Source organism: Elgaria multicarinata, chromosome 23 (assembly GCF_023053635.1).
Source record: "Elgaria multicarinata webbii isolate HBS135686 ecotype San Diego chromosome 23, rElgMul1.1.pri, whole genome shotgun sequence".
In the NCBI taxonomy this organism is placed as follows: Eukaryota; Metazoa; Chordata; class Lepidosauria; order Squamata; family Anguidae; genus Elgaria; species Elgaria multicarinata.
The window spans coordinates 6191674-6219168 of record NC_086193.1 but is presented as its reverse complement, the minus strand read 5'-3'; the positions used below and the strand labels follow the sequence as shown (position 1 = coordinate 6219168).

The following is a 27495-nucleotide window of genomic DNA, read 5'->3' as shown; positions in this document are numbered from 1 at the left end:
ATAGGCTTACATTCTAATAAAACCATGATAAAACAATAAGGAGGGGAAGAGAAAGCAAACAGGCACAGGGTAGGGTAAACAGGCACTGGGTAGGGTAAAACTAACAGTATAAAGTCAGAACAAAATCAAGTTACCCTTCGTCACCTGCTCCCAACACTGGAGCAGTAGGGGAATACATGACATCGGTAAAGCTTCACTGATGTCCTTGTGGAGACTGGGTCGATGCACAGCTATTAAACAGGATAAACAAAGAGAACCACAAGGTTCCTAAATTCAAGAAGGACACAGACAAGCTGGAGCATGTTCAGAGGAGGGCAACCAGGATGATCAGGGGTCTGGAAACAAAACCCTAGGAAGAGAGACTGAAAGAACTGGGCATGTTCTGGAGAAAAGAAGATGGAGGGGAGACATGATAGTGCTCTTCAAACACTTAAAAGGTGGTCACACAGAGGAGGGCCAGGATCTCTTCTCGATCCTCCCAGAGTGCAGGACACAGAATAACGGGCTCAAGTGACAAAAAGCCAGATTCTGGCTGGACATCAGGAAAAACTTCCTGACTGTTAGAGCAGTACAACAATGGAACTAGTTACCTAGGGAGGTTGTGGGCTCTCCCACACTAGAGGCCTTCAAGAGGCAGCTGGACAACCATCTGTCAGGGATGCTTTAGGGTGGATTCCTGCATTGAGCAGGGGGTTGGACTCGATGGCCTTATAGGGCCCTTCCAACTCTACTATTCTTTGATTCTATGAGTTCATGTGCATGAATTGAGGTTTCAAACTGACCCGTGTGCACATAACAAGAAGCTAGTGCGGATGAATTTCCCTGTGAGGTTTCTTGTTGTGGGGACGGCAGCTGCCATTTTGAAAATTTAGTGCATGGTGGGGGCTCACCATAGCTTCTTGTTTCACGAGGAAGCCGGTGGGGGGTGCTTTTAGGGTGGCTGACAAGCCACCCACAACTCTAAAACTGTCGGTGGGTTCTGTGTGGTTTGTCAACCATCCGATCTTGCTGGGTTTGCACATGACGAGAGGCTAACGCATGTCCCCAAATATTCAAAATGGTGGCCAACTTCGCAGTGACAAGTCCTGCGGGGAAATCCACCCGGTGGCTTTTTGTTACATGCAAACCTGGTCCCTGTGTGATGTGGTAGTGTTCAAGCGCATGCATAGGGGCTACGCACTGAGTAATGTTGAAGAGTTCATGCGTGCACATTGAGGTGGCAGGACCAATGAATTTCTCACTCAGGGATTCTTCTAGAGACTTTGAGGATGGCAATGAACCATGAATAGCTACTCAAACTAAACAACACCTCCCCGCACCCAAGCAAAACAAAAACAGGGATGAAAATGATTATGTATTGATTGTTATTTTATTGATCTGGTTACTGGGTTGGATCCAAATTTGGAAGTGTATCGACTGTGCCAGTGACAAGCTTATTCAATCTCATGGCCTCCAATATCATCTGTACGCCGATGATACACAACTATATCTGTCATCTCCGGAACTTTCTCCTGATGTTCACGATCGTATCTCGGCATGTCTTTCAGATATCTCAGCTTGGCTGCTTCATCGTCGCTTGAAGCTTAACATGGCAAAGACTGAATTGCTTGTTTTTCCTCCTAAACCTTCTCCTCATCTCTCTTTCTCTCTTACTGTCAATGATGTTACGCTTACTCCGGTCAAGGAAGCTCGTAGCCTTGGCTTTATCTTCGACTCCTCGCTCTCCTTTATTCCTCATATTGAGGCAGTAGCTAAATCTTGTCAATTTTTCCTGTATAATATTGCCAGGATCCGATCATTTTTGTCTGTCTCTTCTGCCAAGACGCTTGTTCACGCACTGGTTATTTCACGGTTGGACTACTGCAACCTTCTTCTCTCTGGCCTTCCTTCTTCTCACATCAGTCCGTTGGGTTCTGTTCACCACTCTGCCGCAAAGATCATCTTCTTGGCTCGCCGCTCCGACCATGTTACTCCGCTTCTGAAATCTCTTCATTGGCTTCCAATTCACTTCAGAATCCAATATAAACTTCTCCTGTTAACCTTCAAAGCTTTTCACGGTCTAGCTCCTTCCTATCTCTCCTCTCTCATCTCACACTATTGCCCCGCTCGTGCTCTTTGCTCCTCTGATGCCATGTTTCTCGCCTGCCCAAGGGCCTCTACTTCCCTTGCTCGGCTTCGTCCATTTTCATCTGCTGCCTCTTACGCCTGGAACGCTCTTCCAGAACATTTGAGAACTACAAGTTCAACCGCAGCTTTTAAAGCTCAACTAAAAACTTTTCTTTTTCCTAAAGCTTTTAAAACTTGATGTTGTGCAGACTTCTACTGTTACTTTCTACTGTTAGTTTTACCCTACCCTGTGCCTGCTTACCCTACCCTGTACCTGTTGGCATTCTCTTCCCCTCCTTATTGTTTTACTATGATTTTATTAGATTGTAAGCCTATGCGGCAGGGTCTTGCTATTTACTGTTTTACTCTGTACAGCACCATGTACATTGATGGTGCTATATAAATAAATAAATAAATAAATAATAATAATAATAATAATAATAATAATAATAATAACAGACTTCCCCGCCAACTCCTACAGACCCCTGAAAATTCTGACTGCCAGGCGACCCTGTTGAATGGGGTGGAATTTGGGCCTCATCTACACCAAGCAGGATATTGCGCTATGGAAGCGGTATATAAAAGTAGGATGACCCTATGAAAAGGAAGACCGGGCTCCTGTATCTTTAACAGTTGTTTAGAAAAGAGAATTTCAGCAAGTGTCATTTGTTTGCATGCAGCACCTGGTGAAATCCCCTCTTCGTCACAACAGTTAAAGCTGCGGGAGGCCTGCACGCTTTGCTATCTGGTCAAGAGGGCAGGGCTCCTGCAGCTTTAACTGTTGTGATGAAGGGGTAATTTCACCAGGTGCTGCATGTGTACAAATGACACCTTCTGAAATTCCCCTTTCAATACAGCTGTTAAAGATACAGGAGCCCTGTCCTCCTTTCCATATGGTCACCCTAATAAAAGGCAGGAGCCACACCAAGCAGGATGTAGCAGTATGAAAGCAGTATATAGTATGTGTCAGTGGGCCTCAACAGTTGTCAGTGCACTTCAATACCGCTATAAAGCAGGAGTGTGGCTCCTGCCTTTTATGTACCGCTAGGGTGACCCTATGAAAAGGAGGACCGGGCTCCTGTATCTTTAACAGTTGCATAGAAAAGCGAATTTCAGCAGGTGTCATTTGTATATATGGAGAACCTGGTGAAATTTCCTCCTCATCACAACAGTTAAAGGTGCAGGAGCTATACTAGAGTGACCAGATTTAAAAGAGGGCAGCTTTAACTGTTGTGATGAAGAGGGAATTTCATCAGGTCCAGGAAGATTCTGGTTGGCTAAAAAGGTATGCAGGCTGATTGTCCTAGATAATCCTCTACTTTGATGTCTGTCCAATGGTTTGAAAAGGCAGATTTCAATATGCCCTTGGCAAGGACACTAGAATCCTATTATGGTAGAAGCCGCCCTATGTGTCTGCCAGACTGTGGGCACCTGGGTGGGTGTATGTTTTCAGAAGTCTGTACTTTGCTTCAAAAACAACAACTGGTTTTTAAGGATATGCAAGTGTCTGAAAACTCCCCCCCCACGCCAAATAAAAATATAATTCTGAGATTTATACAGTGCTGTGATGACAAGTATTATCGTTGCTGCTCTTGTGCGATACAACATCATCCATACCCATTTTGATTTTTCAAGTGGTTCATTATTTCTACCCTGCTTTTCTGTCTGTGGTCACACAAAGCCGTTTTCAGGATTAAAAACAATACAACCCTAAAAGCACAGTCGTCATAAAAACAGAGTTTAAGACAGGGGCAGATTAAAAAACCCAGCAGATTAAACAACGAAGCACAGCAAATAACAATTAAAACAACAATTCATGAAACAAAAGACTTCACAGTTATGTAAGAATATTTATGTAAGAATGTAATGTACACAGTTATGTAAGAATATGGAATACCCTCCATATGAAAAGGAGGGCAGGGCTCCTGCATCTTTAACAGTTGTATTGAAAAAGGAATTTCAGCAGGTGTCATTTGTATATATGGAGAACCTGGTGAAATTCCCTCTTCATCACAACAGTTAAAGTTGCAGGAGCTATACTAGAGTGACCAGATTTAAAAGAGGGCAAGGCTCCTGCAGCTTTAACTGGTGCAATGAAGAGGAAATTTCACCAGGTTCTCCATATATACAAATGACACCTGCTGAAATGCCCTTTTCAATACAACTGTTAAAGACACAGGAGCCCTGTCCTCCTTTTCATATGGCCACCCTAGTACAAGGACAGACTTAGCTTTAAGAGTCAGCCTCTGCCACCTTCAAGGAAGCTTTCCTTTGCCAGCAGCGTCTTACACATACTCTAAAAGGAGTCTTTTGTTCCTTGGGATATCAGTCTAACCCTCTTGGAGGTGGTCATTGTATGTCTGAGCTACACCACTCCGGACTACAGGTACATCCAACCCCATGATTAAATGCTCCTCCAGGTGATAAATGTTCTCCAATTGCATAGAAATCTAGCATTTCATATACCAGGTAGGAGGATTCAAACTTCGCTTCTCCCACAACATGCTAGCTTTCTGAATGCAAAGGCATAGATGGATAGATAGATGATAGATAGAATATTCTGCATGCTAGTCTGATGTGGTACAGTCCCTGCCACAAACACTCTGGGAGATGGAGGTGTATAGAGAGTCCATTTTCTTGGTGAAGCAAAATGTCTTTGGCTGTCCCATTAGGGACTGAAAGATCCGCTAGTTTTATGTACTGTCCATTGCATAGTACATACTTTGTCGATCTCTTCAAAAACTCTAATGCACCAAGTAATGGCTTGAGTTTCCTGCACAGATGGGCCATCTCTGCAGTCTCAGGTTCAACTAAAGGCTGGATGACGCTTCTAGCCAATAGCCGGAGTCTGAGCCAGCCTGTCTGACCATAACAGTCTCTGTTTTGTTTTAAATTACTTGGCTGTTGAGTAATAACTATGCAAGGAAATTCCAGGACTTACTTGGGGATAGGAGCAAATGGCTATTTTATCTTTCTTTCTTTCCTTCCTTCTTTCTACTCCACCGGCTTCCAGGTAGCAGCGCTTAATCAGAGTGCTACCTGTATAAATTGTGCATAGAATCATAGAATAGCAGAGTTGGAAGGGGCCTACAAGGCCATCGAGTCCAACCCCCTGCTCAATGCAGGAATCCACCCTAAAGCATCCTTGACAGATGGTTGTCCAGCTGTCTCTTGAAGGCCTCTAGTGTGGGTGAGCCCACAACCTCACCAGGCAACTGATTCCATTGTCGTACTGCTCTAACAGTCAGGAAGTTTTTCCTGATGTCCAGATGGAATTTGGCTTCCTTTAACTTGAGCCCGTTATTCCGTGTCCTGCACTCTGGGAGGATCGAGAAGAGATCCTGGCCCTCCTCTGTGTGACAACCTTTCAAGTATTTGAAGAGTGCTCTCATGTCTCCCCTCAATCTTCTCTTCTCCAGGCTAAACATGCCCAGTTCTTTCAGTCTCTCCTCATAGGGCTTTTTTTCCAGACCCCTGATCATCCTGGTTGCCCTCCTCTGAACACGCTCCAGCTTGTCTGCGTCCTTCTTGAATTGTGGAGCCCAGAACTGGACGCAATACTCTAGATGAGACCTAACTAGGGCCGAATAGAGGGGAACCAGTACCTCACACGATTTGGAAGCTATAGCATTTCCTTTTTTTGCAGCCACATCACACTGTTGTCTCATATTCAGCTTGTGATCTCCCACCATTCCAATAAGAAATGATATGTTCCTTGATAGGGACAGAGGACAATTTTGTCCAGTTTGCATTTTTAAGCAAATTAATCTGTTTGGCACTTCCTAGACTAAAATGCAGATTGGAACACAGATATCCTTTGGATGGCGGACTTCTCCGAATTTTGCAGCACACTTTTCAGCTCAAACGGTGCATGCAAAAATGCATATATGGAGGAAAGTTGCGTACAAAAAAGTGTACGTCAGAGGAACTCGTGTACAAAAACCCACACGTTGTGATGAAGAGGGCATTTCACCAGGTGCTGCATGCATACAAATGACACCCACTGAAATTCTCTTTTCTATGCAACTCTTAAAGCTACAGGAGCCCTGTCCTCCTTTTCAGATGGTCACCCTACTACAATAAAACAGGGGCACCTTCTAAAATGAAAGAGCAGTATCAGTTACTAAAAGTTTAGCTGTCTAACAGCCAATAACAAGGGAGCCAACCAGGCGCTGCTATCGAAAAGGCCCTGTCTCAGGTCTTTTCCAACCACACCTCCTTAGGAAATGGAACACGTGACAGATGACAAACACAAATTAAAATGAAGATTTCAACTTTCTTGACAACAACTGGGAAGTTTTTCTTTCTTTCTTTCTTTCTTTCTTTCTTTCTTTCTTTCTTTCTTTCTGCATTTGCAGCCATTAATGACTACAAAGTTTCTAGTCCTTAACGGCTGCAAATGGAAAAGAAAACATATTTTTAAAAATTAAAATTAATTCTATTTCTGTATAACTTATGCATATTTTATACATTTGTATAATGTTCTTTATTTTCGATCATGTATTCTTATATTGTTCATGGGAAAGAGAAGAGCACAGAAGCTTTGGCTATTGGGCGGTATAGAAATGAAATAAATAAATAAAATTGGCATAGGCAAATTCAGAAGTATAGATGAAAATGTAGAAAAAATATTATTTAAACAGAAATTCAACTTGAAGTTCCTTATCTTTAAATTGGAATAATAATAATAATAATAATAATAATAATAATAATAATAATAATAATTTATTTATTTGGATCGAGGCTGGGAACAACATAAGTACAATACAGTATAAATCAGACACATAAAATTAATTAAAAGAGCATATAAAATCAAAATAACAATCAACAGATCTTAAAAATTCTTGTTTTAACATCCATCTGCTTAGGCCTGCTGGAAGAGGCTAGTCTTTATGGCTGAATTAAACTCAAACAGAGTGTTAAGTTGATGAATCTCCTCCGGCAGGCCATTCCACAGTCTGGGGGCAGCAAAAGAAACGGTCTTCTGGGTAACAGCTGACCAGTAAACTAGGCTGACCATATGAAAAGGAGGACAGGGCTCCTGTATCTTTAACAGTTGTATTGAAAAGGGAATTTCAGCAGGTGTCATTTGTATATATGGAGAACCTGGTGAAATTTCCTCTTCATCACAAGAGTTAAAGCTGCAGGAGCCCTGCCCTCTTTTAAATCTGGTCACTGTAGTATAGCTCCTGCAGCTTTAACTGCTGTGATGAAGAGGGAATTTCCCCAGGTTCTCCATATATACAAATGACACCTACTGAAATTCCCCTTTCTATGCAACTATTAAAGATACAGGAGCCCTGTCCTCCTTTTCATAGGGTCTCCCTAATAAACCCTTCCCAGAGGACCTGAGTATGCAGGGCGGATTGTACGGGAGAAGGCATAGTTACCGCAGGTAACCTGAACGCAAACATGTAGGGCTTTAAAGGTAATGACCAACGCTTTGCATAGAGAACTGTCCTCTGTAAAAGAGGACACATGTCCCCCGTAGGCGCCAGGTTTTAATTTTATTTTTTTTAAAGAGGAAGGCATTTTCCTATTCTTTAAAGAAAGAAGAAAACGTTCTTGTTCTTGAAACAGAAGCTGTCATTCTGTATCACGAATTTAAAGGCTTCTGTTTTGAAAAATCCTTAGGTGGGGCTAAGTTGTGCTCCAGAAGTTGTCGCTTCGCTCCCGATTCAGGGATCCGAATCCGGAGCGGAGCACAGCCCTACTCCGTATTCATTTGGCCACGGGCTGGATAATGTTTCCCTCCGCCTTCTAAGGTCTATGATTTGCAGAGTTGCAGTTCTTATGGCATTCTGTTCGATGCAATTTCTTCGCATAAAGTGAACGGTCGTCACCAAGGGATGGAGCGAACCGGGTCAGATATTAATACAGGGAACAAATAATACCTCTTAAGTGTGCTTGGTGCTATCAGGTGAAATCTTCAGCTTCCTTTCTAAAAAATAATAATACAGGTTGGGTCACTTTGAAAAGAAAAGCCCTCGGGCAGGAGGCCAGAGTCCTTAGATGCTGGTTACCAAGACAGCTGCTTCATTTTCCTCCGTTAATTGGCCCCTGGAGGAAAATCCGGTCTTCTCAACTAGACACTGACGTTATCCACGTATTCAGCCCTTGCATGGATGATTAATAAAAATAATAATAGCCAGTGCACGCGGGAGAAGGACAAAACATATCAGAACCAGGATCAGCCTCATAGGAAGGCATGGATGTAGCGACCCACTGACAAGACCTCCCTGGAGTTCCTTCACCTTTGTAGCGTACTTGCTCATCCCGCCTCTTGTTGTGGCCTGAACAACAGGGTGACCCCATGAAAAGGAGAACAGGGCTCCTGTATCCTTAATAGCTGCATAGAAAAGGGAATTTCAGCAGGTGTCATTTGTATATGTGGAGAACCTGGGGAAATGCCCTCTTCATCACAGCAGATAAAGCTGCAAGAGCTATACTAGAGTGACCAAATTTAAAAGAGGGCAGGGCTACTGTTGTTTTAACTAGGGGTGTGCACGGACCCCCCGCTCCGCTTCACTTGCAGATCCGCCATTTTCCGGATCGGGCCGCTCCGCCCCGCCCCCGCTCCGCCCACTTCTGCTCCGCTCCGCCCGGAGCTCCGGATCCGGATCCGGAGCTCCGTTTCCCCCCCCCATAGGCTTGCATTGAAAGCTAAAAAATTATACAACTTTTTTTCTGTTCAAGTTAGAAACCTCATGTTTGGCACCATGACACCTCATGGGGATATACACACGCACGCCAAGTTTCAAAGCAATCCCATCATCCCCTGATTTTTGGCGAATTTTTGAAAATCGGGCACCCCACACACAACATCCCTGCGAGGTGGGCAGGGGAGGAGGGAGGGAAGGCAGGCAGGCATGCAGCTGGCATTTCTGGGGGCATAAGGAAGTGAGCCAAGGATAAGCCAGTAATGCATATAAAATGGAATAAATCAATAAATAAACAAAGGAGGGGTGGAATTAAAAGCAGCAGTGTTGCTCAATAAACAGCAAGAAGAATTTTTTTAAAAAGGCTATATCTGTCTTTTACCAGCAATAGGGGGACGTGCCCGGGGGAGGGGGAAGTAGCTGCCAGTTCAGGACAGCCACCAACAGCTCTGAGAAGAAGTAAAACGCTCACTTCAACTCATAACAGGCATTGCTCCACCACTGAAAAGTGAGCATTCACTTCAACTCATGATAGGCATTGCTCCACCGTTTTACTCTCTTTGGAAGGCTCTAATGGCCTTCCAGTGCAGGAGAGAGTGGGGGCACGTCCACGATGAGATGCCCTAGGGGAGCTCATCCCCTTGCACCACATCTATTCAGTTGTTCACCAAGGTTAGGGTGGGGAGCAGTGCTGTGTTTCTATCTCTTATTCTTGGCTTAGTATATGATTTCAGGTTGTGTTTGTGCATTTGGTGGGGCTACTGTGTTAAAAAACACGGGGAAAAGCCCGTTCAGATGAAGAAAGAGAAGTTTCCCAGAATCCCAAGTTACCCGTTTTGCCTATGCCCTCCTCCAACTTTGGGATCATCATGACCGGGAGCTGACTCTGCCCCTCAGCCCTTTGAAAAAGGTATTTTTCCCGCCGATTTTTTAAAAACTTCTAGCGTGCGACCCGTACAATGCAGAAAGTTGAGAGTAGTCTCAAAATGACCCCCATCCACGACTCTCTGTGCACAAGAATTTTCAGAATGATAGCTTAAACCCCCCCCAGTTATCCCCCTTTCTTTCCCTCAATGCAATCCTATGGGCGAAAAGCCGAAAACGCCGTTTGAGCCGCGCGGTTGACCCGATTTTCACAAAAATATAGCACGCGACCCAGACAACGCAGAGAGGTGAGAGTGGTCTCAAAATGACCCCCATCCACGACTCTCTGAGCACAAGAATTTCTAGAACGATAGCTTCAAAAACAACCTAGTTATGCGCGATTATTTGCCGCAATGCAATCCTATGGCGAAATGTTTTCAAGATGGCGACCGGAGCGCTCCGCCTGAACTAGGAGCTCCGAAAAATGGCCGCTTCTCTTCGCCTTGCTTCTAGGGGGTCCGCGGTCCGCTCCTACTCCGCCTCTGGGTAAGGCGGAGCAGGCCAATCCGCTACTGCTTCTACGCTCCTAATCGGAGCGGATCACACCCCTAGTTTTAACTGCTGTGATGAAGAGGGAATTTCACCAGGTTCTCCATATATACAAATGACACCTGCTGAAATTTCCTTTTCAATACAACTGTTAAAGATACAGGAGCCCGGTCCTCTTTTTCACATGGTCATTTTTCATATGGTGGTATGAAGGAGGAACAGGAGATGTCACGGCCACCTGGCTCCCTGGGTCTCAGCCTGTCAAGCAAGCAAGAGGTAGCCATGATGAGAAAAAGCCAGATTCCGGCTGGACATCAGGAAAAACGTCCTGACTGTTAGAGCAGTACGACAACGGAACCAATGACCTAGGGAGGTCGTGGCCTCTCCCACACTAGAGTCATTCAAGAGGCAGCTGGACAACCATCTGTCAGGGATGCTTTTGGGAGGATTCCTGCATCGAGCAGGGGGTTGGACTAGATGGCCTTGGAGGACCCTTCCAACTCTACTATAGTATGATTCTATGAAAGAGGCTGAGCAGCAAGAGCAGCTAGTGAAAACGGTGGTGGGAAGGTAAATTCACAGACAGATGACCCAAAATTGGGAGGGATAGCTAATACCGTTGAAGACAGAAGCAAGGATCAAAGTGATCTTGACAGGCTGGTGTGCTGGGCTGAAAACAACAGAATGAAATTTAATAGAGATAAATAGAGATAAATGCCAAGTTCTACACCTAGGAAATAGAAACCAAAGGCACAGTTACAAGATGGGAGATACTTGGCTCAGCAATACTACAAACGAGAAGGGTCTTGGAATTGTTCACAAGCTGAATAGGAGCCAACAGTGTGATATGGCTGCAAGAAAGGCCAATGCTTTTTCGGGCTGCATTAATAGAAGTATAGCTTCCAAATCACATGAGGTCCTGGTTCCTCTCTATTCGGCCCTGGTTAGGCCTCATCTAGAGTATTGCGTCCAGTTCTGGGCACCACACTTCAAGAAGGATGCAGACAGGCTGGATTTCCCTTAAGGTTGAGATGCTGTGGGGGTGGGGGGAAATACAATATATCTCACCATAATTAGAAATATTGCGACCAACTGAGCAGTGTGCCTGCGTGCTGTTCAGGTCCTAACTCTTAACCACCATATTCTCTTCTTATGGATTTTTATCTTTGTAAGGGATCTGGACCGGAGAGCCCCTTAAATAGAGGACACCTTGAAATAGAGGACTGTCCTCTGACAGCCCTTCAAATAGAAGACAGTCCTCTGTGAATTAGGAGAAATGGCCACTCTACGTAGATGATAGCACTGGGTCTCTTTGCTTTCTTAGATTCCGAAATGGCAAACCAGGAGACTCCCAGGAGCTACAGGAGTGACACCGAATCACAGGAAGGTAAGCTGAGCTGTCTCCAATAGCCACTAGCCCAAATTCTGGGAAAGCCAATGAGGCATAGATAGTAGCCCCATCCATACATCCTTAGGAGCGTGACACAAGGTGCTTGGCTAATGACTCACCTATTTTGGATACCTGGTGCATTTTTCTGGATTTAAGCTTGCCGCCAAACTTCAATCTATTCCCCAATTATTTTTTATTTCTGTGGGAGAAGGATTTGGAAAACTTCTCCTCTGAGGTGGCCTTCTATGAACCTTCAACTCCATTTCCAAGGCCTTAGCTAGACCTACCTGTTAGCCCGCGACGGAGGAGAGGAGATCTCGCGTTGTGTTTAACGCGAGATCCCTCCTCTGTTTACACGCGACGCGCAGTGACCGCAGAAGGAGTGGCGTTGTGCACATCATTTTTAAAAATTATTATTAAAGGGTTAGGTAAGTGCAGGGAACGCTTATCATATTTGCAGATGACACAAAATTGGGTGGAATAGCTAATACCCTGGAAGACAGAAACAAACTTCAAAGTGATCTTGATAGGCTGGAGTGCTGGGCTGAAAACAACAGAATGGAATGTATTAGGGATAAATGCCAAGTTCTACATCTAGGAAATAGAAACCAAATGCACAGTTACAAGATGGGGGATACTTGGCTCAGCAATACTACAAATGAGAAGGATCTTGGAATTGTTGTAGATCGCAAGCTGAATATGAGCCAACAGTGCGATATGGCTGCAAGAAAGGCAAATGCTATTTTGGGCTGCATTAATAGAAGTATCGCTTCCAAATCACGTGAGGTACTGGTTCCTGTCTGTTCGGCCCTGGTTAGGCCTTATCTAGAGTATTGCGTCCACTTCTGGGCTCCACAATTCAAGAAGGACGCAGACAAGCTGGAGCGTGTTCAGAGGAGGGCAACCAGGATGATCAGGGGTCTGGAAACAAAGCCCTATGAAGAGAGACTGAAAGAACGGGGCATGTTTAGCCTGGAGAAGAGAAGATTGAGGGGAGACATGATGGCACTCTTTAAATACTTAAAAGGTTGTCACACAGTTGACACGCATTAATGGGCTCAAGTGACAGGAAGCCCAATTCCATCTGGACATCAGGAAAAACTTCCTGACTGTTAGAGCAGTACGACAATGGAACCAGTGACCTAGGGAGGTTGTGGGCTCTCCCACACCCGAAGTCTTCAAGAGGCAGCTGGACAACCTTCTGTCAGGGATGCTTTAGGGTGGATTCCTGCACTGAGCAGGGGGTTGGACTCAATGGCCTGTAGGTCCCTTCCAACTCTGCTATTCTATGATTCTATGGTTTTATAAATCTAAATTACTTTCCCTGCTCCACCCACCCTACCCCTGATTGGCGGCTCCTGGCTCCTCTTGAGGAATTGCATGGAGCCGGGTCAACTCGCGGCACCGAGCCACACCTTCCGTGGTCTCGGGCTCAGCCCGGGACCACGTAAAAACCAGGGCCATAGGGGAGGGTGAGATCCCTGGGCAAGTGGGGGGGGAAATCATCCCTCCCTGATCCCGGGATCCCCTGTGCATCATGTGAATGCCCAGGGACAATCCCGGGGATTACCCTGGGATAAAGCCCTGTCTAGCTATGGCCACAGACTGAGCTCAGAAATCTCATCTGTGTCTGTATCCTAAGCATTTTGTAACATGTTCATTTTATTTTTTTAAAGAAATCTTGTACCTAATAACCAGGCATGGTTGATAATTTTTTTAGGGCTATAAACCTCTCTGTGCTCCTGTACCGCAGTGATTTATACTCTTTCCCCCTTGCAGATTTCACCTGGGTGGTAAAAGCCAACGACCGTGCTTACCACAAGCAGTTTCAGAAAACTTACGCCTGGTGCTTTAAGAGGAAAAAATACACGGTAAGACTTCGTGGAGGGCCTTGGAAGAGGCAGGTGCTACAAAATATCAATGGCTTCAAGTTCTCTCTAGCCTCCATGTTTCATGTCAAGGACAAAACTACGGGTGTGCACGGCCCCCCCCCCGCTCCGCCCTGCAGGATCGGATCGGCCCGCTCCGCTCTGCCCATACTCCGCTCCTCTTCGCCGCGGAGCTCCGACTCCGAATCGGAGCTCCGCAGTGGAGGGGAGTGGCGCCAGGTAGGGCCGGGAGAGGAGGGCGGCAGAGCCCGGTAAGGGACCAAGGGGGAGGGGGGGTCTTACCTGCCTCCGTCCGCGGTCCGTTGGCTTCTTCAATTGAGCCCGCGGTTCAGCCAGGAAGTCTGGGCCAAACCGCGGGCTCAATTGAAGAAGCCGAGGGACCGCGGATGGAGGCAGGTAAGGGAAAGGAGGGGGGGTTTACCGGGCCCTGCTGCTGTCGCCGCATGGGAGACAGCGACAGCGGCAGGGCCCGGTAAATCCCACTTACCTTTCCGGCGGAGCTCCAGATCGAGGCAAAGGATCCACCTTCACCTCGATCCTCTTCGCCACGCTCCGCCGGCCCCCCAATCCTCTTCGCCTCCGCCTTAAGGGGAGGCGAAGCACCCCGCTCCGCTTCTAATTCGCCGGTCCGATTAGAAGCGGAGCACATCCCTAGACAAAACCTCCCTGGGACCAAATGCCCTCTTGGAATTCGCCACCTTTGTTGGGAGAGAAATAGTTGGGAGTTTCATGATCTCACTTATTTCTCTCTTGCTTTCTCCAATCAAATAGTAATTTTCACAGACTCCCTTTTATCTCCCATTCCAACGTCCACATAGAGATTAAATTCCTCTTTCCAGGTTTACCCTACCTGGGCTAAATTCTGAGCTCACAGGTTTAATGTGATTGGTGGCTCCAGGTCCTCCATTTTCACCCTCTCGTCCTTTCGCTCTCTCCATTTACAGTTAGTTCTTCTTCATCTGTGTAGGATTCAATCACTGCTGCCATCATGTTTCAAAGTTGGTGGATTGTGTTCCACAGAACCAAACAGACTCTGCTTTATTAAAAAAAAAGTTTCCAAGTTTTATTTTTAAAAAGCCCTTCACCACGGAGCACTCTGGTGTTGTGGCCTCTCTCTCCTCAGGCCAGAAGCACTGAGTGTTACTCTCAACTAATTCCTGGCGCCTCCCGGGAAGCAGAAGCCATTCAGGCCAAATCCAGCAGTTCTTTCATATTGTTACATGGGGGATCTTATTTTTAAAAAGCCCTTCACCACAGAGCACTCTGGTGTTGTGGCCTCTCTCTCCTCAGGCCAGAAGCATTGAGTGTTGCTCTCAACTAATTCCTGGCTCCTCCCAGGAAGCACAAGCCATTCCGGCCAAATCCAGCAGTCCTTTCATATTGTTACATGGGGGAATCTTATTTTTAAAAAGCCCTTCACCACAGAGCACTCTGGTGTTGTGGCCTCTCTCTCCTCAGGCCAGAAGCACTGAGTGTTGCTCTCAACTAATTCCTGGCGCCTCCCAGGAAGCAGAAGCCATTCAGGCCAAATCCAGCAGTCCTTTCATATTGTTACATGGGGAATCTTATTTTTTAAAAGCCCTTCACCACAGAGCACTCTGGTGTTGTGGCCTCTCTCTCCTCAGGCCAGAAGCACTGAGTGTTGCTCTCAACTAATTCCTGGCTCCTCCCAGGAAGCACAAGCCATTCAGGCCAAATCCAGAAATCATTCTGGGACATTGTGTGTGTATGTAGGGGAGGAGGGGATAGAATCTGTTACCAAAATGGGGGCAAATATTCAGAGAAAATTCTGCGAAGTGGCGTCCTTTTCTCGGGAGGGTGTGAAAAAAAATCTCAGACAGTTTCTTAGAAACGTACCTTTTGGGAATTGTCAATTCCTCTCTGGTGGGCCATATGAAGCAATGGTCCGACTTCACAAGACATCTGGGTCTGTTACAGTGGTGGCCGAAATTGTGGACACTTTTTGAAATTTCATGTTTTGCAACTTTACCTGCTTATGGAAAATGTCCTGTTTCACGAAATTCAAATGCGTGCATATCAATTGAAAGAGAATTTAATGCTGAATTCAATACAAAACACAGAATGCAAATACCTGCAGTATATAAAAAAGTTATGCTTGCTTTCGTTTAAAAACGAACACAGGTGTGATTGAGTGAAGATGCGGATTGGAATTGCAAACCCTACTGGCCAATCGCAGTCCTTGTTCCGGGGACCAATCCCATGGCAGTAGCTTTGGTACATCCTGTTTCAAGTTGGGGAAAGTTAGTTTTGCTGTTTGTTCTATAACTGAAGCACGACTGGAGATTGTGTGAATATTTGAAGTATTTCTCAAATTAAAAGCGTACGTACATACATCCTAAACAGAGCAAGAAGCAGGGTTGTTGTATTACGCGAATCAGGTCTTTCAATTGAGATATAAACACTGGAATTCTGTGAAACCGAACATTTTCTGTAAGCAGGCAAAGTTGCAAGACATGAACATTTCAAAAAGTGTCCGCCATTTTGGCCACTGCTGTATATTCAGTGTACAACTCCTAATGGCGTCATCTTCCACCAGGGCAATGCCATCAAGACGGCCAAGTACAACGTCCTCACTTTTCTCCCTCTCAACCTGTACGAGCAGTTTCATCGAATGGTCAACCTGTACTTCCTCTTCATCATTTTTTTGCAGGTAAGCGTCTCCCTTCTCTAGCCAGTCATTTGCGTTAGAGTAGTAGCGCCCTGCCATATCAGAGTACTGGAGTGGGGCAATAGTGCCATGGATGTATTGTTACAGCATCAAAACTGGGAAACCTTCTCGATTGTTAACATAGAATGATGCCATGGTGTTATGAGTAATTCTCTCCTGTTCTGCAAAGGAGTGTTCCCTTTGGGTTGTATTAGGATGTGATTGTGGACAGGGTGGTCATCCTGATCATCCTGTTTGCCCTCCTGTGAACATGCTCCAGATCTACAAGTTCAATCGCAGCTTTTAAAGCTCAACTAAAAACTTTTCTTTTCCCTAAAGCTTTTAAAACTTGATGTTGTGCGGACTTTATACTGTTAGTTTATTTATTTATTTATTTATTTATTTATTACATTTTTATACCGCCCAATAGCCGAAGCTCTCTGGGCGGTTCACAAAAATTAAAACCACAGTAAAACACCCAACAGTTTAAAACACAATTACGAAATACAGTATAAAAAGCGCAACCAGGATAAAACCACACAGCAAAGTTGATATAGGATTAAAATACAGAGTTAAAACAGTAAAATTTAAATTTAAGTTAAAATTAAGTGTTAAAATACTGAGTGAATAAAAAGGTCTTCAGCTGGCGACGAAAGCAGTATAGTGTAGGCGCCAAGCGGACCTCTCTGGGGAGCTCGTTCCACAACCGGGGTGCCACAGCGGAGAAAGCCCTCCTCCTAGTAGCCACCTGCCTCACTTCCTTTGGTTTTACCCTACCCTGTGCCTGCTTACCCTACCCTGTGCCTGTTGGCATTCTCTTCCCCACCTTATTGTTTTACTATGATTTTATTAGATTGTAAGCCTATGCGGCAGGGCCTTGCTATTTACTGTTTTACTCTGTACAGCACCATGTACATTGATGGTGCTATATAAATAATAATAATAATAATAATAATAATAATAATAATAATAATAATAATAATAATTGTGGAGCCCAGAAGTGGACGCAATACTCTAGATGAGGCCTAACCAGGGCCGAATAGAGAGGAACCAGTACCTCGCGTGATAATAAACAGATGTCATATTCTGTACGGGCAGATATTCAGTTCCTCCTTTGAACCAGGAACTAAATATTTGGCCGTTCAGAATAGGACATTTATTCTGCATGGCCAATGCAGAAGCTTAGTGTTAAAGCTGAAAATGTTAATGAAAAGGGCCCTTTGTAGGCTCAGCACCAATTCTGAGAAATGTCTGAATGGCCTTTGTTTGCCTCCATTTCCAGACCATCCCGGAGATATCCACTCTTCCATGGTTCGCTCTCCTGCTTCCCCTCGTGCTCCTTCTTAGCATCAGAGGCATCCGGGACTTGATTGATGATATCGTGAGTATGGGTTTGATTTTAGGGGTGAATGGCTGTGGCCCCTGGCAGGGCAGGGGGTTACTTCTGTGTCGGACATGTCCATCAGATTCACCTCTGAAGAACAGGCAAATATGCCAGGATATTACATACAAGAAGTCATTGTCTCTAGTGTCCTTCACTGTGTGATTGCTGATTGGTTGGGATCCCGTGTAGTAGGCAAATTTGTTTTTTTTTAAAGCACTTAAAACAGCTGCCCATCACGACCACTGGGTGCTATTTTCAGATGGGAGAAAAGCTGCTCTGGAAGACAGAAGCAAACTTCAAAGGGATCTTGATAGGCTGGAGCGCTGGGCTGAAAAGCACAGAATGAAATGTAATAGGGATAAATGCCAAGTTCTACATCTAGGAAATAGAAACCCAATGCACAGTTACAAGATGGGGGATACTTGGCTCAGCAATGCTACAAGCGAGAAGGATCTTGGAATTGTTGTAGATCACAAGCTGAATATGAGCCAACAGTGTGATGTGGCTGCAAAAAATGCAAATGCTATTTTGGGCTGCATTAATAGAAGTATAGAGAGCCTCGTGTGGCACAGGGTGGTAAGCGGCAGTTACTGCAGCCGAAACTCTCCCCATGGCCTGAGTTCAATCCCAAAGGCAGCTGGTTCTCAGGCAGCCGGCTCAGGTCGACTCAGCCTTCCATTCCTTTGAGGTTGGTAAAATGAGTACCCAGCTAGCTGGGGGAAAGGTAACCGCGACTGGGGAAGGCAATGGCGAACCACCCCGCTACAAAAGTCTGCCAAGAAAACATCGAAAGCAGGCATCCCTCTAGGAGTCAGCAATGATTCAAGTGCTTTGCACGAGAGGTTCCTTTCCTTTTTTTTGTCTCATAAAAATATAGCTTCCAAATGACGTGAGGTAGTGGTTCCCCTCTATTCAGCACTGGTTAGGCCTCATCTTGAGTATTGCGTTCAGTTCTGGGCACCACACTTCAAGAAGGACGCAGACAAGCTGGAGCATGTTCAGAGGAGGGCAACCAGGATGATCAGGGGTCTGGAAACAAAGCCCTATGAAGAGAGACTGAAAGAACTGGGCATGTTTAGCCTTGAGAAGAGAAGATTGAGGAGAGACATGATAGCACTCTTCAAATACTTGAAAGGTTGTCACACAGAGGAGGGCCGGGATCTCTTCTCGATCAACCCAGAATGCAGGACATGGAATAATGGTGAAGCGAGATTCCAGCTGGGCATCAGGAAAAACTTCCTGACTGTTAGAGCAGTACGACAATGGAACCAGTTATACCTAGGGAGGTTGTGGGCTCTCCCACACTAGAGGCCCTCAAGAGGCAGCTGGACAACCATCTGTCAGGGATGCTTTAGGGTGGATTCCTGCATCAAGCAGGGGGCTGGACTGGATGGCCTTAGAGGCTCCTTCCAACTCTACTATTCTAGGATTCGAAGTTACAGGACGCCGGATTCCGGTTGGACATCGGGGAAAACTTCCTGACTGTTAGAGCAGTACAACAATGGAATCAGTGACCTAGGGAGGTGGTGGGCTCTCCCACACTAGAGGCCTTCAAGAGGCAGCTGGACAACCATCTGTCCGGTGTGCTTTAAGGTGGATTCCTGCGTTGAGCAGGGGGTTGGACTTGATGGCCTTATAGGCCCCTTCCAACTCTACTATTCTATGATTCTGTGAGTCAGGCTATCTTGCCAGTAAGTGAGCCATGGTCTGGGGGATCGAGCTGCTGAAAGTTCAGTGAACATCACCCCCCTCCCCAGACAGATTCCTTGAGCGTCCCTTGCGTAAACAGACATTGTTTCTGGATTATAATACAGAGATGAGAACCTCCAGTGTTCAATTATGAAAGGAAGTCCCGGGTGAGGAGAAGCCCAGTATATCCATTTCCCAGGTTTAACACATTTGCTCTTTTTTGCCTCTCAGGCACGGCATCAGAGTGACTGGGAAATCAACAGCCGTTCCTGTGAGATCTTAACAGGGCGAAGGTGAGGAAAGTCTGAGCTAAAATGGGAGAGGCTTTCACAAACATGTCCACCTCCCGACAGAAGCAGCGTTCCCCTCCACATTCTCTTCCTGGAAGCCATTCGCACTGAGGACAACGTTTCTTGTCCTCGCTCTGAATTGGCTTTGTGATGTCACCCCATATCTAAATCTGGTTGGCTGCACATGGTCTTGTCACAAAGTCATTCCAAAATGGGGGCAAATCGCACTGGCCCTCGCTCTGAAACAGTTTGTGATGGGACCGGTGTCATGTTCCCTCAAGATGGGATTTACTGATGATTGGCTGGGATCACACAATAAAAGCAGATTTGTTTGGTTTTAAAAAATGCACCCTATGAAAAGGAGGACAGGACTCCTGTATCTTTAATAGTAGGGTGACCCGATGGAAAGGAGACCAGGGCTCCTGTATCTTTAATAGTAGGGTGACCCTATGCAAAGGAGGACAGGGCTCCTGTATCTTTAATAGTAGGGTGACCCTATGGAAAGGAGACCAGGGCTCCTGTATCTTTAATAGTAGGGTGACCCTATGCAAAGGAGGACAGGGCTCCTGTATCTTTAATAGTAGGGTGACCTGATGAAAAGGAGACCAGGGCTCCTGTATCTTTAATAGTAGGGTGACCCTATGGAAAGGAGGACAGGGCTCCTGTATCTTTAATAGTAGGGTGACCCGATGGAAAGGAGGACAGGGCTCCTGTATCTTTAATAGTAGGATGACCTGATGGAAAGGAGGACAGGGCTCCTGTATCTTTAATAGTAGGGTGACCCAATGGAAAGGAGGACAGGGCTCCTGTATCTTTAATAGTAGGGTGACCCTATGAAAAGGAAGACAGGGATCTTGTATCTTTAATAGTAGGGTGACCAAATGGAACGGAGGACAGGGCTCCTGTATCTTTAATAGTAGGGTGACCCTATGGAAAGGAGACCAGGGCTCCTCTATCTTTAATAGTAGGGTGACCATATGAAAAGGAGGACAGGGATCCTGTATCTTTAATAGTAGGGTGACCATATGAAAAGGACAGGGCTCCTGTATCTTTAATAGCAGGGTGACCATATGAAAAGGAGGACAGGGCTCATGCATCTTTAATAGTAGGGTGACCATATAAAAGGAGGACAGGGCTCCTGTATCTTTAATAGTAGGGTGACCATATAAAAGGTGGTCAGGGCTCCTGTATCTTTAATAGTAGCGCGACCATATGGAAAGGAGGGCAGGGCTCCTGTATCTTTAATAGTAGGGTGACCATATGGAAAGGAGGGCAGGGCTCCTGTATCTTTAACAGTTGCATAGAAAATGGAATTTCAGCAGGTGTCATTTGTATATATGGAGAACCTGGTGAAATTCCCTCTTCATCACAGCAGTTAAAGCTGCAGGAGTTATACTAGAATGAACAGATTTAAAAGAGGGCAGGGCACCTGCAGCTTTAAGTGCTGTGATGAAGAGGAAATTTCACCAGGTTCTTCATATATACAAATGACACCTGCTGATATTTCCTTTTTAATACTTCTGTTAAAGATACAGGAGCCCTGTCCTCCTTTTCATATGGTCACCCTATGCTCTAAAACAGTTGCCAGGTGAGAAAACACACAGAAATAACCTGCAAAAAAGGGGAATAATAAGAAGGGTTGGGGGGCCTTTTGTGCGCCCTGAAAGCTTGGCTTTCATGCTGAAGAAGTTCGCTTGCAAAAGTTCAGTCCATCTGTACTGTTGGCATCTTTTAGCATTTCCTAATGGCTTCCCAAAATCCAGCACCCTATTTGTGGGCAGAGAAATGGTTGGGAGGGGAATTCGCCGAATGTCTCCAAAATTCTCCAATGCTTTCTCAGGCATGCTTACCAACTGTGGAGAACATTCAGAGAAAAACTCTGTAAAATGGGCTTCTTTTTCTAGAGTGGAGGTGAGGGGGGGGGAAATTCCCCTCAGAAAAAAACGTATTCTGAAAATTTTGGTGCAGCTCTAGTATTTTTTAAAGGTGGACTGTAGCTGACGTTTTCAGAGGAGGAAATGGACCCAATGAGAGCCTGCTTTTGCCCACCCCTCCTCTGTCCCAAAAGGACAGGAATATGTGACTTTATTAAATGAATGTCACTTGAATTAAAATTTAGGAGTTAATCCCGATTTCCCACGTGCCTGAAAAAAAACCCCACTGCTACACTGAAATTTCAGCTGTGCGTTTCGATAACATGGTTTTCTGATATTTGAGATTTTACTAGGGAGGGGTTTATAGAAGACGTTTGAATAAGGCAACACCATCTGTTCAATTGATTGTAACTTTTAAACTTTTTTTCTGGCCTTACAAAGGAGATTTTATTGCTGTTTCTGTGCATGGATAGTTTCAGAACAATCACTATTGATAAGAGATCTCTTTATTCACCAATTGGTATTCCTGCATTGAGCAGGGGGTTGGACTCGATGGCCTTGTAGGCCCCGTCCATCTCTACTATTCTGTGATTCTATCATTCTATGAAAGCCGCTTTCAGTCACACACATGCACAAACATCAGGACTGCTTATCTATGGTGAGAACCCATGCTCCTTCCTGGAACATGTGCCCATATGAGTGTGTGTGTGTATGTGTGTGAATAATATCACCATGTGGATACGGCTAGGGTGACCATATGAAAAAGAGGACAGGGCTCTTGTATCTTTAACAGTTGAATAGAAAAGGGAATTTCAGCAGATGTCATTTGTATATATGGGGAACCTCATGAAATCCCCTCTTCATCACAATAGTTAAAGGTGCAAGAGCTATACTAGAGTGACCAGATTTAAAAGAGGTCAGGGCACCTGCAGCTTTAACTGTTGTGATGAAGAGGAAATTTCGCCAGGTTCCCCAAATATACAAATGACACCTGCTGAAATTTCCATTTCAATACAACTGTTAAAGATACAGGAGCCCTGTCCTCCTTTTCATATGGTCACCCTATACGGCTAGTCACACAAGCCTTTTCCAGCCAACCCATTTGACTGACTCCTGGATCTGTCTTTATTTCCTTCTGCCCCCCCAAGTTTCAGCCAGAAGACATGGCGTGACATATGTGTGGGTGACATCGTTTGCCTCCGCAAGGACAGCTGTGTGCCGGTAAGAATTCCCCCCCCCTTTTAATTAAGGCTTCCCTTAATCAGGGCGACCATATGGAAAGGAGGACAGAACACCTGTAACTTTAACAGTTGTATTGAAAAGGGAGTATCAGTAGGTGTCATTTGTATGCTTGCATCAGCCGGCGAAATTCCCTCTTCATCACAAGCTGCAGGAGCCCTGCCCTCTTTTGTAGCTGGTCAAGAGGGCAGGGCTCCTGCAGCTTTAACTCTTGCGATGAAGAGGGGATTTCACCAGGCACCCTGCTGAAATTCTGTTTTCAATACAACTGTTAAAGATACAGGAGCCCTGTCCTCCCTTCCATATGGTCACCCGACCTTAAGTAAGAGGCAAGTTCTTGTAGAATCAGGGCCTGATATTAGGCTCTTCTGAGCACTTCCCCAAGCTGGAAGGGGGGACCGGGTGTAGAAGGAAGAATCAAATTTCCTTAAACTAATTTATTTTTGTTGGCTAGATTATCTCAACAATGGTTAAAAAAAAACAATCAGATGAGCATTTTATTGCACGATCATTGCTGGGCACTCACAGATGTTTGCGGGTCCCTCTCATGACATCGTCTGCCTCCCGCACACCTACTGCCCCTTCTCGCCTTCTTCGCGCCACTCAAAAACACCCCCACTAAGACTGACTTATTTTTTGAGACAGAGATTGCTGTTAACTCCTGTGCAGGAGAAGCAACGCGATCAAAATGGCACACTGAATGGGCCACGTGCACATTGTTTACTTCCTCTTTTGAAAGAGGAAGTAATGAGGGACAAACACGTGGGCGGAGAAGCGACGGTAAGGAAACGTGATTCCCCGCCCCATGTGCTGAAGCTCCAAGATTCTAAAACAACACACAAAAACTTGCATTTTGAGGATGACACTGTCATTTCCACACCTGTGTCTTGGTCCAAAGAGGATCTCTGTATGGAGATACCTTCTGCATGGAGATCTCCTTCTCTAGATTGAAACTAAGGGAGTAGGTTGGATGTGCGATTCACTACTTTGCATTCAATGTGAAGCACCTATGGATACACATTTACTGAATGGACATACAATTAAAAACACAACAGCCCTGCTGGATCGGACGGAGGGTCCATGTAGTCCAGCACTCTGTTCACACAGGGGCCAACCAGCCCTCGGCAAGGGATGAACAAGCAGGACATGGTGCAACAGCACCCTCCCACCCATGTTCCCCAGCAACTGGTTTACTGCCTCTGATACTAGAAGTAACACATAGCTATGAGGACTAGCTATGTGGATTGAGGGGAGACATGATAGCACTCTTCAAACACTTAAAAGGTTGTCCCACAGAGGAGGGCCAGGATCTCTTCTCAATCCTCCCAGAGGGCAGGACACGGAATAACAGGCTCAAGTTACAGGAAGCCAGATTCCGGTTGGACATCAGGAAAAACTTCCTGACTGTTAGAGCAGCACGACAATGGAACCAGTGACCTAGGGAGGTTGTGGGCTCTCCCACACTAGAGGCCTTCAAGAGGCAGCTGGACAGCCATCTGTCAGGGATGCTTTAAGGTATATTCCTGCATTGAACGGGGGGTTGGACTTGATGGCCTTATAGGCCCCTTCCAACTCTACTATTCTATGATTCTACATTGACAGCCTTCTCCTCCAGGAATTTATCCAACCTCCTTTTACAGCCGTCCAAATTGGTGGCCATCGCTACGTCTTGTGGCATGCTTGTTTAAGAAGTTGTCCATGCATATTCAATGATGGCCTGCCTGGTGTGACAGCTGACCCTGAAGAAATAATAATAATAATAATAATAATAATAATAATAATAATAATTCTTACCTGCCTCTCCATCTGGATTGAGGCGGGAAACAATAACAAGTATAAAATACTGATTAAAAACATAGTATACATTGTTAAAACATCCTAAAAGCATCCTAAAAGCATCCTAAAATTCCACTGGATAGGCTTGCCGGAAGAGATCAGTCTTTAATGCATTCTTAAATGCTAAAGGACTGTTAAGTTGATGTGTGAATTTACCCTTCTTGGTCCAACCAGCCAGTTGTGATGGTACTTGCTGACCTCCGTACTGTGCATATATGTCAGAAGAGCTCTCTGACGTGTTCTCCTCTTGGTTTTCAAAGGCCGACCTCCTCTTACTGTCCAGTTCAGAGCCAAACAGCCTCTGCTACGTGGAGACCATGGACATCGATGGGTAAGGCTGTTTTTGAGTGTGCTGCTATTCTTCTTGTGGCTGCTTCTGCTGGTTTTCTATACCTGTTCTTACTGTTGTACTGAACAGGCATCTGGCTATATGGAGGTGCTTTGCTACCGGGAATTGCACGGGAAGGAAAGCAAAGCAAGTGCGATTTTTCAGATATGGGTTGACCGGTCCTCCCAATTCATCCTGGCTGGCACCTCTTTAGGGTGACCATATGACCGGATTTGCCCGGATTTGTCCGGGCTTATGGTGACAAATCCGGGAGGCGGAGGGGAAATCCGGTTTTTTCCTATCTTCCCCAGCGAAAGAGCAGCTCTAATGGGAATTAACAAAAATGCTTATAACTTGCTTATAAAAATGCTTTAGGGTGGATTCCTGCATTGAGCAGGGGGTTGGACTCGATGGCCTTGTAGGCCCCTTCCACCTCTGCTATTCTATGATTCTATGATTCTATAATGTAGGTGCCAAGCGAACCTCCTTAGGGAGCTCGTTCCACAGCCGGGGTGCCACAGCAGAGAAGGCCCTGCTCCTGGTAGCCACCTGCCTCCCTTCCTTTGGCAGGGGCTCACGGAGAAGGACCTCTGAGGATGACCTTAGTCCGGGCAGGTACATATGGGAGGAGGCGTTCCTTCTTTTTCTTTTGTTGGGGGACGGGGCATTGCACACGTGTGGTTTTCCACTGCTTGCTCATTACTCCTCTCCCTCCACTCTGCATTCTAATGCACCCGGGCGCATGCATGATGAAGTGGCCAAACAAGCAACGTGCGTGTGAATTCATTCCATACAACCGTTGTAGGAAACAAATTCTTTTGCAATTTTACTGATGCGCCAGTGCCCTGCGGACAACTGCTAAAAGCACTACGCCAAAGGGATCTTTGTGCAATCTATGGTCACACCTTTCTCCAGTGTTTTACTGTCATACACCTACATATCATTCAGGCCTTAGCTAGACCTAAGGTTTATCCTGGGGTCGTCCCTGCCTGCTCCCGGGATATCCTGTGTGTCATTTACATGAACAGGGATGACCCCGGGAGGATCCCAGGATAAACCTTAGGTCTAGCTAAGGCCTCAGACAGTTGTGTGTGTGTGCAAAAATCCTAGAATATGGGCAAGTCTAGACGAGGCGATATCCCGGGGATCGTCCCTGTGTGTCCACATGATGCACAGGGAATCCCAGGAGGAAAGATCCCTGCATTTCTCCAGGATATTGCCCTACACTTTTGTCCCGGTTTCCCCCGTGGTCCCGGGATGATCTGAACACCGCGGGACATGTGGGCGGCCGTCCCAGTTTGTCCTGGCTCCTTGCAAGTAAACACAAGGAACCGGGTACGAGGCACGGAGCTCTTGGGGGAGCAGAAGCACGGTTGTTGTTTTTTTAAAAAAATGCTTTGGTGTTCAAGCGAAGTGCTCATTTTCAGTAAAAACCAAAAAACCCACACAAAATGGCGGGTGCACGTCCTCCATCTTCCCGGGACGTCGCGTGCCACGTGTGGACTGAGGGGGAAGATCTCGCGATTAGCATCTGGCGAGATCATAGAATCATAGAATCATAGAATAGCAGAGTTGGAAGGGCCCTACAAGGCCATCGAGTCCAACCCCCTGCTCAATGCAGGAATCCACCCTAAAGCATCCCTGGCAGATGGTTGTCCAGCTGCCTCTTGAAGGCCTCTAGTGTGGGAGAGCCCACCACCTCCCTAGGTCACTGGTTCCATTGTTGTACTGCTCTAACAGTCGGGATGTTTTTCCTGATGTCCAGCCAGAATCTGGCTTCCTTTAACTTGAGCCCATTATTCCGTGTCCTGCACTCTGGGAGGATCTAGAAGAGATCCTGGCCCTCCTCTGTGTGACAACCTTTTAAGTATTTGAAGAGTGCTCTCATGTCTCCCCTCCATCTTCTCTTCTCCAGGCTAAACATGCCCAGTTCTTTCAGTCTCTCTTCATAGTGCTTTGTTTCCAGACCCCTGATCATCCGGGTTGCCCTCCTCTGAACACGCTCCAGCTTGTCTGCATCCTTCTTGAATTGTGGAGCCCAGAACTGGACGCAATACTCTAGATGAGGCCTAACCAGGGCCAAATAGAGAGGAATCAGTACCTCACGTGATTTGGAAGCTATACTTCTATTAATGCAGCCCAAAATAGCATTGTCTTTCTTGCAGCCATTTCGCACTGTTGGCTCATATTCAGCTTGCGATCTACAACAATTCCAAGGTCCTTCTCGTTTGTAGTATCGCTGAGCCAAGTATCCCCCATCTTGTAACTGTGCCTTTGGTTTCTATTTCCTAGATGTAGAACTTGGCTTTTATCCCTATTAAATTTCATCCTGTTGTTTTCAGCCCAGCGCTCCAGCCCATCAAGATCACTTTGAAGTTTGTTTCTGTCTTCCAGGGTATTAGCTATCCCACCCAATTTTGTGTAATCTGCAAATTTGATCAGCGTTCCCTGCAGCTCCTCGTCCAAATCATTAATAAAAATGTTGAAGAGCACTGGGCCCAGGGCTGAGCCCTCCGGTAGCCCACTCGGTGTCTCTCCCCAGTTTGAGAAGGTTCCATTGATAAGTACTCTAATCAATGGATAAGAGTACTTATCAATGAATCCTCCCCCTTCCCTCCCGGAAAGCTGGGAGGTCTCGACATACCTTTAATTGAAGTCAAACTGCAATTGAGGAGGGATAGGAAGCAATGCAGAACACCCCAGAGGAACAATAAAGTAACGGAATCCTAG

General features: G+C 45.8%; 1 protein-coding gene across 1 annotated transcript in view; it reads left to right on the top strand.

Moving 5' to 3' along the window:
• The first annotated feature begins 11510 nt into the window (after nt 1-11510).
• The window catches only part of ATP8B3 (ATPase phospholipid transporting 8B3), a 55913-nt gene continuing 39928 nt past the window's right edge, over nt 11511-27495 (top strand). The window contains exons 1-7 of the mRNA XM_063147325.1: nt 11511-11565; nt 13348-13439; nt 16015-16128; nt 17408-17506; nt 19430-19491; nt 22511-22583; nt 24698-24768. Coding sequence (XP_063003395.1) covers nt 11511-11565; nt 13348-13439; nt 16015-16128; nt 17408-17506; nt 19430-19491; nt 22511-22583; nt 24698-24768 — 566 coding nt within the window. The remainder of the gene's footprint in view (nt 11566-13347; nt 13440-16014; nt 16129-17407; nt 17507-19429; nt 19492-22510; nt 22584-24697; nt 24769-27495) is intronic.